Consider the following 13,981-nt stretch of genomic DNA (forward strand, 5'->3'; position numbering starts at 1 on the left):
GAGGTAAATCTGAATTTCCAAACTGCCCAGGGCAGCCAGTGAAGGCTCTGCAGGGCTCAGCCACGGTGCAGAGTCCTGGCAGGAAGAGATTCCAAACAGAATGAAAACTATGGGAACTTGCAGAGTCTTTAGGCTTTGCCACAGGGAAAGGCTGAGCAACACTGCAGCACTGAGCGTACAAACCTTTATTTCAAACAAGAGCCCAGAAAACAGGGAAGCAAAAGGCTTTCCCCACTTGTTTTCTCCCATGGCTGAGTCCTGGATGGGACTGAGGGGTCATCACAAAGTCCAAGCTGGAAGACAAGGAATGAGGCCCAGGGATGGGGCTGCAGAGAGGCAGTGTGGGAATTTCCTTGGCCATCTCTGAAGTGCAGGAATCTCCAAGAGCTCGTGAACTGCTGGTGGGAGCCAGCCAGCTCCTCACACCTGGAAGAGAAGGAGGGATGGGAATCACCACCTGCCCCAGGTCCCTCTGAACACCCCAAATCCCAGTGGGCACAGCCTGAGCAGAGGCACAGGTGATAGGGGAGCCTCACCCTGCTCTCCCCAGCAGCTCCCTCCAGGAGCCATTTAAAACTCTGAGACCTTTCCCTGGAAGCAGCTGCTTCACACTGAGCTTGGAACAGCCCCTGGCACTGCCCAGAGCCCCCCCAAGCAGGGGTTCCCCTCATCCTTACCCACTGTGTCACTGCACCAGTCTGTAGGTGATGTACCTGCCCGCTGTCTCGCTGGGCCTGATGATCTTCACTACCTGCAAGGCAGACACAGAGCTCAGGAACAGGAGGAGACACTTCTCTGCTCCAAAGTGCCCTCAAGGATCATTCCCTCCCTGCCCTGCCCCAGGGAGCTGCTGCCTCAGCCTGCTCCTCTCACCTGGCCACGCTTTATCCCGAAGTACCGAGCCACAGGGTCCCCAGCCTGGATCCTGGGGAGCTGGTTCTCCCTCAGCTTGCTGTGCTGGGGGTCAAGGAGAAGCTCCAGACACACCATGGGCAGCTCATGGAACAGAAATGAACCGAGGCAGGAGGAGGGGTTTTCAGCCCAAATTCCATCTCACCTGAGCAGGATGGAGGGACACACAAAGGGACACTCAAAGGGACACTCAAAGGATACTATCGGGCCAGCAGCTCTGTCACCTCCTCCTTTGTCATAACCACGTGCTCTGGCACCAGCTGCAAACACAAGAGAGGCTGAGATGAAGCAGCAGCTGGAGATAATGTGTTTGGGAAGGGAAAAGGACAACTGTGTCCCTCAGCCCAGCCAGAGACCAGGAGAAGGACTGGGAGCAGCAGGAATGCAGCCAGCATGAGGGAGGGACCATCCTATGTTGTAGTGTGAGGGTCCCCAGGATGAGGTGAGAGATGAGAATTGACTCCAAGTTCTCAGAAGGCTGATTTATTATTATATTATATTAATTACATATACTATATTATATTAAAAATATAATATATTTTATATATACTACATTATATTAATTATATCTTATATAACATATATTCTATATATTATGTATTACATTATAGATTAGATTAATTATATATTGTATGATATATATGTTATGTTAATATTATATATTACATTATAGATTAGATTATATTATGTTAAAATTATATACTAAAACTATACTAAAGAAAGAGAAAGGAGACATTAGAAGGCTGGACAAGAATGATTATAAAAACCCATGACAGACTCAGAGTCTGACACAGTTGGCTGTGATTGGTTCCATGTGAATTGTTTTTAATTAATGACCAATCAAAGATGCACCTGTTGGTAAGCAACCTCCAAACCACATTCCAAGAAATCAGATAATTATTGTTTAAATTTCTTTTTTGAGGCTTCTCAGGAGACAAACCCTGGCAAAGGGATTTTTCATAAAATATCATGGTGACAATCCCAGCCCTGCTCACCTCGTGCTCTGTGATGTTGATGAGAAGCTCCTGCTGCAGGAACTGCTCCAGGATGTACTTGGGAGCCATGTCAACCAGGGACTGGAAGGAAAAGGCCCATCAGAGGTGGCTGGGGCAGCTGGCAGGGCTCAGAGCTGCACCTGCGTTGGCACAGGCAGGCTGGGAATGAGCCCATGGATCTCCTGGAATAGGGAAATGTCCCTTTTTCCCTCCCCCACCTGCTGACTGCTAGTGGGTCCTCAGCTGTGCCACTGCCACCAGGACCAGCGGCTCTGCTTGAACGCATTTGGGTGCTAAATAAGAGCCTGTGCTAAGGTATAACAGGCTCTAGCAAAAGCTTTCCTGTGGAGGGAAACTCAGGGCTTTTATTTACCCAGAAACAGACAAGGAAAACCTTCACAGCTCCTGAGGGGGACACAGACCTGCTTGGCCGAGGGGGTCATTCCCTGCTGCACCACGATCAGTGCCCGGGTGATGTTCTCCTCCTGCATGCGCTGGCAGTACATCTTGATCGTCTTGATGCCCACCTTGGGCTCCTCTGAGGAAAGAACCAGACCAGGGGTCACCGAGAGCACTCGGAACTCCCCTCCCCGGGGGCTCACAGACCCAGAGCTGTGCTCCGAACTTTCCCTGAGGGCACAGGGAGACCCCGGCTCACCGAGAGCCTCCCCACGCTCCGAACCCCAGAGTCCCGGCATGGAGCGGGCCGGCGCTGCTCACCGGGGAAGAACACGAACATCTGGTCCGTGGGATCATCGTTGTGAGCCACCAGCACGGTCAGGTCGGTGCGACGGGGGCGGCCCTCGCTGGGTTTGTCCCCGAACTGTGCTTTGAACTCCTCCAGCGTCTGATCCAGCTCGTCCTGGGTCACCAGGTACCCGCGGTCGTGGCACAGCTGCAGGGGCAGCACCGGGCTCAGCAACCGGCAGGCGGAGCGGTCCCCACGCCCCCCACCTCCACCCTGCGGCCCCACCGGCACTCCCCACACAGCGGGCTCGGCCCTCCCGGTCCCTCCGGTGCCCCAGACCTGCATGATGGTCTTGCGGATCTTCCACAGCCGGTACGTCTCCTCCTCGTCGTCCATCTTGGCCGCTGAAGGCTGCGCGGGCTGCCCACGCTGCCGCCTGCCCTGCGCGCGTGCACGGGGGGCCTCAGCCGCGGCGCCTCCTGGGAGATGTAGTCCGCCTCCAGCTGACCCCCGCCGCTCGCTCCGGAGGGAACGGGCATCTCTCTGCTGCTGTCGGCGTGGGGCTCTGGATGACTGCGGATCTACTCGGAAGTCGCGGCCGGTCGGGAGGGAATCGCCGCCGGGAGGCGCGGCTCGCCGCACCTGTCTCCAACCCCGCCCTTTGGTCCGTCCTTGCCCCCCGCCCTCGTGGTCTCTCCTGATAAACACCCCTGCGGCCACCCCGCCTATTCTGCCCTTCTATTGGTCAACTTTCCATCCATCATCCCCCTGAGGACGCCTCTCTGCGCGCTGATTGGCTGGTGGGGCCGAAAGGGGCGGGTTTTGTGCGGGATGGGCTGGGGCGGCGCGGTGCGGGGCGTGCTGTGGTGCGCGCGGGCGGCGGCGCGGACAGCGCTCCTGGGACCGGGGCTGATCGCGGCGCGGAGCATGGTGAGCGCGGGGCTGCCCCGGGAGCGCGGCTCAGCCCGGCCCGCTCCGCTCTGGGACCGCTCTGGGCCTGGGGCTGGGCCCGGGTCTCTCCCGCGGGGTGCCCGGGGTGGGCGGCGGGGGCTCGGGCCTGGCCTGGCCTGGCCTGGCCTGGCCTGGCCTGACGGGGGCTCGGGCCTGGCCTGGCCGGGGCGCGGAGAGGGGCCCTGAGGGGAGCGGAGGTGGCGGGGCCGGCGCCGCAGTGATGCTCTCGCCCCGCAGTGTGCCCACGCGGACGACTGGCGCTCGGCCAAGGCCATCTACGACTTCGTCGCCGTCGACATCGATGGCAACGACGTGTCCCTGGAAAAGTACCGGTAGGACGGAGGGGTCGGGGAACGCAGCGCTGGGGCGAGGTTGAGCCACTGAGGCTCTTGCGTAACCCTCACGCCTCGCCCCGGCGGGTGAGGGACCTCTGCCCGTGCCCTGTGGGGAAGGGCAGCTCATCCACCCCCTCTGCAGGGGCGACGTCTGTATCATCACCAACGTGGCCTCCAAGTGAGGGAAAACGGCGGTAAACTACACTCAGCTTGTCGATTTGCACGCCCGATACGCTGAGAGGGGTTTACGCATCCTGGGATTTCCCTGCAACCAGTTTGGGAAGCAGGTACGTGGGGTGGGGGGCTCGGCTTCCCCGGAAGTGTTGGGATGGACCGAGGAACCCTCACGGTGCTGGTGTGGCCCCTCAGGAGCCCGGGACCAACGCTCAGATCAAGGCATTTGCTGAGGGCTACGGGGTGAAGTTTGACATGTTCAGCAAGATCGATGTCAACGGGGACGATGCTCACCCGCTCTGGAAGTGGCTGAAGGAGCAGCCCAAAGGGAGAGGCACTCTGGGCAAGTGAGTGTGGAAGGGAGAGCCCTGGGGACCCACAGGACTGCAGCCAGCAGGGAGGGCTTGGCTCAGGGAGGGTGAGGAAGGGCTTTTCTGCCCAAAACTCACTCGTGTTTTTTCTCTCCTAGTGCAATAAAATGGAACTTCACCAAGGTAAGAGACTGTAGTGGTTTTGGTTGCTTTTTCTGGGCTGTATGTCCCTCTGGGGATCTGAGGAGGGTCACTGATGTAGGAGGGAGCCTCACACTGGGCTCTCCTCAGGTGTTAGGGCAGGAGCATCCCAAGGGGTTTCTGTGTCTAGAGACCCTTGGGAACCCCTGCCCTGCGCAGAGCACAGCTGAGGGGGGAAGTGAGCCTGTGGGGGCTCTCACTCTGCACTCTGCACTCACTCACCAGGGGTTGCTTCATTCCCACAGTTCCTCATTAACCGAGAAGGTCAAGTGGTGAAGAGGTACAGCCCGATGGAAGATCCCATTGTAAGTGCTGCTGCTGGGGAGGAGGAGAAGGCTGGGGCTGTTCTCGGGGTACAACACTCCCCTCTTCCCCACAGGTGATCGAGAAGGACCTGCCTGCCTACCTGTAGCTCTGCTCTGCTGTCCCCCTGCCCGTCCCAGCCCTGCTGCCCACGGAGCCTCCTCCAGCCCCATGAAGGGCTGCCTCCAATCCAGCTGCTGGTGGGGCAGCCCTGACCCACGGCGTGCACCTGCTGGACAGAGGCTCCAGGGGCCGTGGCCGCTGCGGGCAGGAGCAGCCAGAGCCCCCTCAGAGTAAAGAGTCCCCCTGCAATAAAGGTGTTAGGAATGAGCTGCTGTGTTGGCTGTGGGATGGAGCAGGGATGGGGCTGGGGCTGCTGCGCCACTCTGCTGACAGCCTGGAGTTTGCTGGCAAGCCAAGACCTTACACAACTCCTAAGCCAAGCTGGGATAATCCTCAGTGTTGAGGAGGAAGTGCAAATCCGGCATGATGTGTGCTCCCGAGGGGCTCCCTGGGCAAAGGCAGAGCTGGGGAAGGTTTGTCCCCTCTGGGATCCCTCCTGTCCCCCCCTCTGGGATCCCTCCGATCTCCAGGAATCCTGGCAGGGCAGGGCAGCACAGGGGATGGGTCCAGCAGTGGTGCAAGCCCTGGCCAGGAGAAATTCCTGCAAAACAGAAGCCAGGCGTGTTGGGACATGGCAAAACGTCCCCTGCAGCCAGGGATGTGTCTGACCACAGCGAGCAGGATCATCCTCCTCCTCCTCGGGGCAGCGTCTTGGTGGTTGTGAAGCCACAGCCGTGCCCAGCCAAGCCCATGGGGCTGGTGTCCCATCCTAGGCAGGGACAGCTCAGGTTCTGCCATGCAGGAATGCTGCTGCACCTCCTCCCAGGGCCTGGGGAGTGCTGGCTCTCCCTGTCACATCCACAGCCCCCTTGGGGAGTTTGTCCCCAGGAACAATCCCAGGGTCTCCCAAGTGTGACACCCCTGCAGAGCCTCCAGCACATCAGGGATGCAGGGAGGATCCTGCTCACATTTAGGGATCACTCACTGGGGGTCACCCCATCCCTCCTTCCATGAGATAACAGGACCAGCAGTGCCTGGATGAGACATCCCAGAGCTGGGGGAGCACACTGGAACAGAGGCTCCTTTATCTGTGTTTTTCCAGCCAAGCCAGGAGGGAGCTGCCTCATCCAAGGCTGGATCCAGCCAGGATCCTCCTCTGCTGTGGCTTCTCCCAGGGAGAGGCTTGGAACAACAGCCCTCAATGTCACTGATTTGGTGACACAGGAGATACAAAGTCCAGCTGCCAGCAGGATGCTGGCCCAGGGATTCCTGATCCAAGTCCCACTGGGCTCCTGGGACAAGCTGGATAGACCAAGAGATAGAGACAGAGCTGGGAGTTACAGAGATCTCACGTGTGGCTTCTGTTCCATTTTTACTGAGCAGAATGAAAAATTATCCTTCTGAGGCAAGTAGAAAATTCAGAAATTATTAGTCCAAGGCACATACTCTAAAAAATCTCTTTACATATGTACAACTTAATTATAAATATACATAGAAACAAGGGCAAACAACAAGCAGATTAAAAAGTGCCAACACAAAGGTGTCAGGGAAGAAAACAGGGACTCATTAAAAATACAATCAGTAGGACAACTGCAGAATAATTTAGTTAAAAGGTAACATTACATATTATTAACCCTGACAAAACATGGGATTGGGGCAGGAAAGGGATTCCTCTTGCAGGTGGTCTCTGTCTTTCCAGAGACCAGGGAGGGAAGATTGCATATATTTAAAAGTTAAGGTCAAAGCCACCAGGTAAGGCTCCGGTGACAGCAGAGGGTGCCCAGCAGGGAATTCCCCCTCGCTATTCCTGAGTTTAAACCTCTTTGAGCTGGGTTTTCCCGGCGTCCTTTTCCCTCATTGTTGGGAATTCGGCCCCAAGCGAGCAGTGCTTTAAATAGGGGGAGGGTGTGGGGAGGGGCAGCCTGGCTCTGCCTGGCCCGGGGAAGGCTGCTGGGGTGGAGAGAAGCAGAGCTGGGGGAGAGCAGGAGCCCCCGGGGCAGCAGCAGGGCTTTGGGGGGCACAGGGGGCTCCCCCATCTTTGGTGATCACATTGAGGTAAGGAGGTGAAATGTGGCCCCGACTGCAGGGATTGAGCCTGGGCTGGTGCTAAGCTACGGAGGGGGGTAAGGACAGGCCCCCCAAAACGAAATTAAGGGACCAGAGTAGCCTCAAACTGAGCCCACCTGTGTGTGACACCAGGGCAGGTCTGTGACCTTGGGGTGTTGGGGGTCAGCTTCTGCCACAGCCAGAGCACAACACGTGGACACAGACCCAGTGCAATTCCCAGCACCAAACGGGCACTGGGCCAGTCCCTGAGCCCTGGGGGGACATGGGGGTGACACCACCAGGCACTGTGAAGCTCCAGCCCCCTCAAAACTGCCCTGTTAGGGCATAGAGAACCCCCTTCCCCAAGGGCTCTCTGAGGAAGGGCCCAGGCTCTTGCCTGAAATCATCCTGGTGCCACTTTTGGGAAAGGCTTTGATGCCCTCTGTCCTGGCGTGGAGGCAGCAGGGGGTGGGGCAGTGCTTTGCAAAGCAGCCTTTGTTCTTTGGTATCCGAGGGGGAGGTTGCAGCAGGAGCAGCCAAACTGCAAATCCCGGGTGGCGACAGTGACACTGCACACCCTGACCAGTGACACTGACACTGCACACCCTGACCAGTGACACTGACACTGCACACCCTGACCAGTGACACTGCACACCCTGACCAGTGACACTGCACACCCTGACCAGTGACACACTGCACATCCTGGGCAGTGACAATAACACTGCATATTTCAGACAGTGACAATGACACTGCACACCCTGAACAGTGACTCTGCACATCCTGGCCAGTGCAAAGATACTACACACCCCAGCAGTGACAATGACACTGCACAACCCGGCTGGGCTGCCCTGACCCAGACCCCTGGACCAGGGCAGTGGCAGGACCAGCGAGATGTCCAGGTGAAGGGACAACATGTGACAGCAGGAAACTGGCCAAAGCACATCTGGTCACGGCGACCTGGTGAGGTTAAAGTGCAGGACAAAGGGACATGTGTCCCTTCTGCTCTGGAGAATCCTGCTGATCCTGGCGTGGCTGAGCTCTGACAGACTCAAGCTCTGTCTGTGGGGTGCAGCCAGCTCAGGCAGCTCAAGGTCCCTTCCTGGCAAGGGCAGCAGCACAGGCAGTTTTGGATCTCTCACTACACCCACTCAGCCCTGCCAGAGGACATCTGAGCTCAGCATCTCCCAGCTCCTCTGGGACATTCCCTTCCCCTTCATCCCAGCCTGCCAGCACAGCCCCAGGGTCTGCAGCAGCATTGGGGCAGCCCAAGCTGGGGGCTGAACTCCCATTCTTCCCTAACTGACCAGCATGTGGTCATTCCAGAGCCTGGCCATGACCCTCCTGGGCTGGAGAAGGCTCGGACACTCAGTAGTCTGCAGGGGGTGGGCACAGGAGGGGTCTCCCCTCAATCCCACCTGAGCACTGACCTGTGAGCAGGACTCAACCCAGCAGAGCCCCTCAGTCCAGCAGGACCTGCTCAGCCCCCCCTGGGCACGTTCCATACACACCTTCCATGCCTGACTAGATATTAGATATAAATAAAATCCACTTTGAGGAACTCCAGGCTCTTTCTTCCCTCAAAACCAGAGCAGAGTCAGTCCAAACCAGTAGAAAAGTCGGGGCTCCTCAGCTCTCACCTCTGCACCAGAGAACACAGATCCACAGCAGCATTCCCAGCTGGCACTCAGAAGCCTGAGAAAGGCCCAGTGAACTGGATCACGCTCTGGCGCTCTGCAGGGAGCATGTTCTCCTGGGAGGGCTCGTTCAACGTCCTCAGCATGTCCTCCAGGATCTCTCTAAAATTGATATTCCCGTCTTGCTGGAGAAAATCCTCCTGTGGCTGCTGCAGGGGGGCTGGGAGGGGCAGGGCAGGGGGCTCGTGCAGTGAGGGGCCGGGGGCTGTGCTGCCCTCCAGGCCAGGAGCGTGGCCAAAGCCAAAGGACAACCTGTGCTGCTGCTGGGGGGGCTGCTGGGGCTGCAGGGGGGGCTCCGAGGAGAAGCAGAGCGCTCTGGTCTCCGGGTTCAACACCAAGTCAGGAATGCTGTTGCTGGGAGGGCTGTAGGTCAAGTCCAGGATCTCGTCCTGGCACAGGGGGGGCAAGGGCAGCCCGGGCCCTGGCAGGAGGTTCAGTGGCAGGAAGGGTGAGCTCTGCTCCTGGGCCTGGAGCAGCCGGCTCTGCTTCCTCTTCACGTCCTCGTCCATCTGCTTCAGCTCCTCCCGCACCCTGTGCACGCAGCTCTCGGGGATCTTTATCCCTGGGGGAGGAACAGACATCAGTCCCCTGTGGCAGGACCTTTCACCCCCAACACCGCAAAACCTTATCTCCCCGTGACACGTGGCTAAGTCACACTGGAATTGTCATGTGATTAATTATCTTAGCTGAAAACCTCCTTAGCCAGCAAGAAGCATCCTGTCTTGGTGTAAGAAAGGAAACAGAACACAAGCATTTTTACAACTATAAAAGACCACTATGATTTTCATGAAAGCAGAAATCTCTAATACACTCTCTGAGTGTGTGGAGAGTTCTCAACAACCAAGTCATGGCCATCAAGTTACTTCCCCTGGGGATTGAGAGAAATTAAGGACATTCTCTGCACACTGCTATCATTTGTTGCTCAGTGACATTGACTCCTAATTTATACTATTTCTTTGCCAGCTGTAACATGGGTACCTTTAGCTACTAGTGGTGTTTCTTTTGTTTATCCTGTGTAGCAAATGAATCTGTTTATGTCTGTTTTCCTTGGCCTATTCAAACAAATAATTCATGGCCTGATCAGTCATTATAAAGAACTTGCAAGTGAGAGTGGGTTTTGGGGTGCTGCCTACTGCCAGACACCTGTCAAAGGCAGGGACTTGTCTAAGCTCTCCCCTCTCCCTCCATAATATTCCCACAGCCCTCTGGGAAGGGATGGGGCACTGTGGGGACAATGGGGAGGAGGATAATGGACCTGGCTCACCCCCTCTGCCCCAACACATCCAACTCCCCTCCTGGAAGGGAGGAATCGGTGCTACCACCTTGTGTGCTGGAACACGCCCATTTTAAGAAGGAAATCTTGATGCTGGGCAGCTGGACCCCTTCCCCCTGCTCCCCTTCCCACACCAACACTTCACACACCAACTTGTTTCTTCTTCTCCTTGGTCTTGAGGCGCACGATCTGCAGGTAGCTGCTGCTGGTGATGTCTGCCATGACGCCGGCGATCCTGCTCCACACGCGCAGCAGGGCCCCACACAGCATGTAATAGTGCCTCAGGCGCATGCCCTGGAAGCATTCCTTCCCCTCCTGGATCAGCTTGCAGCTCTTGTTCCTTCAAGGAGCATGGGAGAAAACCACTGGGATTAGCAGAGGTTCCTGGAGCTGAGCGGGATTCGCTTCCCCGCAGCCTCCCTCAGTGCCACAGTCAGGGACCCCCAGGGTGCAGGGTCCTGCCTAGGGAGGGAGGAATGGCTTTAAGCTGAAAGTGAGGAAATGTAAATTGGATGTTGGGAAGGAACTTCTCCCTGTGAAGGTGGTGAGGGCCTGGCACAGGCTGCCCAGAGAAGGTGTGGCTGCCCCATTCCCAGAGGAGTTCAAGGCATCCATCCAGGTTGGACGAAGCAACCTGGTGGAAGGTCTCACTATCCATCCCTGCCATGGAACTGGACGGGCTTAATTTAAGGTCCCTTTGAACCCAAACCATCCTGAGATTCTGTGGCAGGCTGGGGCTGCAGCTGCCTTACCACACTGCGTGGTTACAGTTCTTCAAGGAGAAGTGGTAGCTGTTCTCCCAGTGCTCCTTGGCCTCCTCAGGCAGCACCTGCAGCAGAACACTCAGCATTAGGAATTTTCCACTGTCCAGGATGAAGAGACTTGAAATCCACAGCTGGGAGTCAGGACACCTGGTGCTACCACCATCCTTGCCCATCCACAACAGAGCCACGAGGAGCTGTGGCAGGGTTACAATGAATGCCCTTCCAACCTCCCCACTCTGGAGGCTGCAGGTTCCACCTACCTGTCTGTACTTCTTCTGCAGACTGTCCAGGCTCTCAAGCTGGCTTTGCTTCCCAATATTTGGCTTGTAGAGGATGAAGTTCTTCCCACGGCACTGCTCTGCCAGCAGACAGGTGTATTTGTTGCCTCGCACCTGTGGGGTACAGCTGATGGTCACAGGCACAGCCTCCCTCCCCAGATTTCTCTAAACTAACCCCTTCCTGCCAGGATGGAGGTCCTTGGAGGCATTTCCCAGCCCTCAGGAAGAGTGACCTTGTACATCATGGCAGATTTCCTGCTGGAATCACCCCTGAGCTGTGGTGCCATCCAAGCCCAGGGACGTACCTTGTAGGAGAGGTAGAACCCATCATAGGTTCCTGTCAGTTTGAGCGACTTCTCATAGGCTTCCTCCCACTTTAAGCCTCTGTCAACGCTGATCTGAACAGGGACACACAGAGGGATTTGTGACTCCAGGGGCAGGACAAGTGCCTCGGTGTCTGCCTCACAAATCTCCCCTCAGCACAGCCTAGATCCAGGCATAGACAGGTGCCCACCTTGTAGAACACAACCTGCCCGTCCTGTGGGTGCCCTGGGGTCAGGAAAACCTCCTTGCTCTCCTCGTAGATCTCATCCACTCCTGGGGCTAAATCTGTGCCAGGAGAAAAGGCTGTTGTAAAGAACATCCTCCCAAAAGCACCTCCTTGGGTCTCAGGATCTGTGCTGGCTGGGGACACTGCACAGGGAGGAACTGGAACCCCAGAGCTGTGACCACCCCTCCTTCTCCATACCAAGGATGCCCATGTCATATTTGCCCTCCTTCTTGTCCTTCTCAATCAGGTAGTCAAAGGTGTCAGAAAAATACTGGAAGAGCATGTTCTGCTTGTCCACCTCCAGGCCCAGGATGCGGTTCAGGAATTTGGTGATGGAGCAGTCTGCAAGAGCACAGTGGGTCAGGTGAGATGTGGTGCAGCTGGACATGGAGCCCACCAGCCCCCTCCCAAAGAGCCCCCCCAGCAGCCCCACCATGTCCCTTCTGACAGCCCAGGCAGCCAAGGGCTGTTCCTGTGAGGAAGCTGGGGGGCCATGGGATCTGCAGGGCCGTGGGACCTGCAGCACAGGACCTTCCTCACAAGGCCAGCATCTTGCCCAGGTGCCCAGCAAACCCCATGAGATCAGGCAGGCCATGACACTCCCATCTCTTCCATCTGCACCCTGCCTTGGGCAGGAGCAGCTCCACACCTACCCTTCTCCACGGAGACAGTGCCATACTTCATCTGGCTGCAGCAGATGCCCACGGAGATGAGCCCTTGCTTCATTTCTGCAATGGCAGAAGACATCTTTTGTATTTTGGGGTTAAGCCTCCCACCAGCATTCCTGCAGGACTGTTTACTCTTCAGGAACTCAGCCACTCCCCATGCCTGGCAGGTGACATAAGCCAGCAGCACTTTCCCCTCTGTTTTCTCCCTCTGACCTCCTGCTCGATTCTTCCAGCATCCCAAACCTGAGACCAACCCATCCAGCAGAAACCCTGGAGCTGGAAATGTTCTTACCACGGAAAAAGTTGTCTTCCCCTCTCTCGTAGCTCCTGGGCACAGGAACCCTGCTCTCTGAGTGGTTGAGGATCGTGGACAGGACCTTGTCCAGGGCTTTGGCCCCGTACTGTGGGAGGAGACCAGAGTCACACACGGGAGGAACAGACATGGCAGCTGAGCTGGGGCTGAGGGGACACTGCTGAGGGGACACTGCTGAGGGTGACACTGCTTTGAGTGTCACACACTGCTGAGGGTGACAGTGCTGAAAGGACACACACTGCTGAGGGTGACACTGCTGAAGGAACACTGCTGAGGGGACACACACTGCTGAGGGGACACTGCTTAGAGTGTCACACACTGCTGAGGGGACACACGCTCAGGGTGTCACACACTGCTGAAGGTGTCACTGCTGAGGGAACACACACTGCTGAGGGTGTCACACACTACAGAGAACACCGTCGCCCCAGGAAGGCCACAGACAAGGCAAGGGGGAAGCTGTGTGAGTGCCTCCCATGTCCCCAGGCCCTTCCCCGGGGGCAGAGGACTGGGTGCCCTTCCCAGCTCCTGGTGAGAATAGACCTCAGTGTGACCAGGACTCCGAGCTCACAGGAGCTGGGTGCTAGACTGGGCCCTGCCTGCAGACATTAGCAATGATCCTCCTGCCTCTGGCTCCCTCTCCCAGCTCTTCCAACATCCTGTCAGCCACGCTGCACCAGCCCAGCCCTGTCACCTTGTTCTCGAAGTTGTACTTGCTGAGGTCTCGGGACTCGGTGGCCCGTCGGTCCCCGTGAGTTAAGGCACCCTGGGAAGGCAGATGGAGCAAAAGGTTCTTATTCTGAGCTCTTGCAAAACACCAGAGAAGGATGGCCAAAGGCATGTCTGCAAATGTGCCATTGGGAGGCAGTGTTCCTCCAGAATACTGAGACTTTACCAAAGGATTTGGGGATTTAGAAGTGAAGAAAATGAAACAGAGGCAAATTAATTATTCCATTAATTATTTCGCAAGCTTTTTGGGAATAACATAGGTGTATACTCCAGTAATAGTGGGGAAATTGCAGCATCTGGAAGCAGGTGCTTGCTCCCCTGAAATTCCTCCCAAAGCCTCAGTTACATATTCTCACTTCCTTTCCCAAGTCCCAGGACGCTAAAAGCCATTCCATGACTGCAATGCCTCAGCCAGGGGTGACACAATCCCCCCGTGGCCATGGTGGTGGGAGCTCTGACCCAGAATCTCCTCAGAGGGAATCAAGAGCCGTGTTGGGATCACAGCTGTGGGCACTCACCAGGCTCTCCAGGCGTTTTGCCACAATGGATGCAAACCTCCTCTCCCCTGCCAGCTCTGAGATGAGGAACACGTACTCGGGAGCAGAGACCTGGTTGGATCGATGTGTTCGGCCTGCATGGGAATAGGGGTGGAACAGGAGCTTGGGATGGCCTGTCTGGAATGGGAATGTAACCAGAAAAGCCACATAATGCCCATCTTTCTCACCCTAGGGAGTCC

General features: G+C 56.7%; 3 protein-coding genes across 3 annotated transcripts in view; 1 reads left to right on the top strand and 2 right to left on the bottom strand.

Annotated features, from left to right (window-relative positions):
- Window positions 1-170: 170 nt before the first annotated feature.
- POLR2E (RNA polymerase II, I and III subunit E) lies at window positions 171-3,064 on the bottom strand. Its single transcript, XM_066566483.1, has 8 exons — window positions 2,935-3,064; window positions 2,628-2,802; window positions 2,330-2,445; window positions 1,908-1,988; window positions 1,114-1,172; window positions 874-952; window positions 678-751; window positions 171-426 (listed from the first exon to the last, which is right to left on the bottom strand). Exons 1-7 carry the CDS (start codon window positions 2,989-2,991, stop codon window positions 686-688), a joined length of 633 nt encoding a protein of 210 aa, XP_066422580.1. The 5' UTR covers window positions 2,992-3,064; the 3' UTR covers window positions 171-426; window positions 678-685.
- A 351-nt stretch (window positions 3,065-3,415) lies between these two features.
- Window positions 3,416-5,200, top strand: GPX4 (glutathione peroxidase 4). Its single transcript, XM_066566484.1, has 7 exons — window positions 3,416-3,525; window positions 3,784-3,878; window positions 4,024-4,168; window positions 4,251-4,402; window positions 4,525-4,549; window positions 4,813-4,872; window positions 4,947-5,200. Exons 1-7 carry the CDS (start codon window positions 3,427-3,429, stop codon window positions 4,977-4,979), a joined length of 609 nt encoding a protein of 202 aa, XP_066422581.1. The 5' UTR covers window positions 3,416-3,426; the 3' UTR covers window positions 4,980-5,200.
- A 1,092-nt stretch (window positions 5,201-6,292) lies between these two features.
- SBNO2 (strawberry notch homolog 2) overlaps window positions 6,293-13,981 on the bottom strand; it is a gene marked incomplete at its 5' end in the record, with an annotated part of 43,719 nt that continues 36,030 nt past the window's right edge. The window contains 11 exons of the mRNA XM_066566624.1: window positions 6,293-9,235; window positions 10,096-10,286; window positions 10,699-10,775; window positions 10,971-11,102; window positions 11,294-11,386; window positions 11,503-11,597; window positions 11,737-11,880; window positions 12,192-12,266; window positions 12,499-12,607; window positions 13,211-13,282; window positions 13,764-13,876. Of these exons, the coding sequence (XP_066422721.1) occupies window positions 8,664-9,235; window positions 10,096-10,286; window positions 10,699-10,775; window positions 10,971-11,102; window positions 11,294-11,386; window positions 11,503-11,597; window positions 11,737-11,880; window positions 12,192-12,266; window positions 12,499-12,607; window positions 13,211-13,282; window positions 13,764-13,876 (1,673 nt within the window). The remainder of the gene's footprint in view (window positions 9,236-10,095; window positions 10,287-10,698; window positions 10,776-10,970; window positions 11,103-11,293; window positions 11,387-11,502; window positions 11,598-11,736; window positions 11,881-12,191; window positions 12,267-12,498; window positions 12,608-13,210; window positions 13,283-13,763; window positions 13,877-13,981) is intronic.

This window comes from Molothrus aeneus, chromosome 27 (assembly GCF_037042795.1).
Source record: "Molothrus aeneus isolate 106 chromosome 27, BPBGC_Maene_1.0, whole genome shotgun sequence".
Taxonomy (NCBI): domain Eukaryota; kingdom Metazoa; phylum Chordata; class Aves; order Passeriformes; family Icteridae; genus Molothrus; species Molothrus aeneus.

Bases quoted from the DNA above. Each gene is read 5' to 3' on its own strand.
- POLR2E (XM_066566483.1), bottom strand. From the start codon at position 2,991: ATGGACGACGAGGAGGAGACGTACCGGCTGTGGAAGATCCGCAAGACC. The intron at 2,446-2,627 runs GTGAGCAGCGCC...TTCTTTCCTCAG, and splicing joins GATGTTCGTGTTCTTCCCCG to AGGAGCCCAAGGTGGGCATC. The intron at 1,989-2,329 runs GTCTGTGTCCCC...TTTTCCTTCCAG, and splicing joins TGACCCCCTCGGCCAAGCAG to TCCCTGGTTGACATGGCTCC.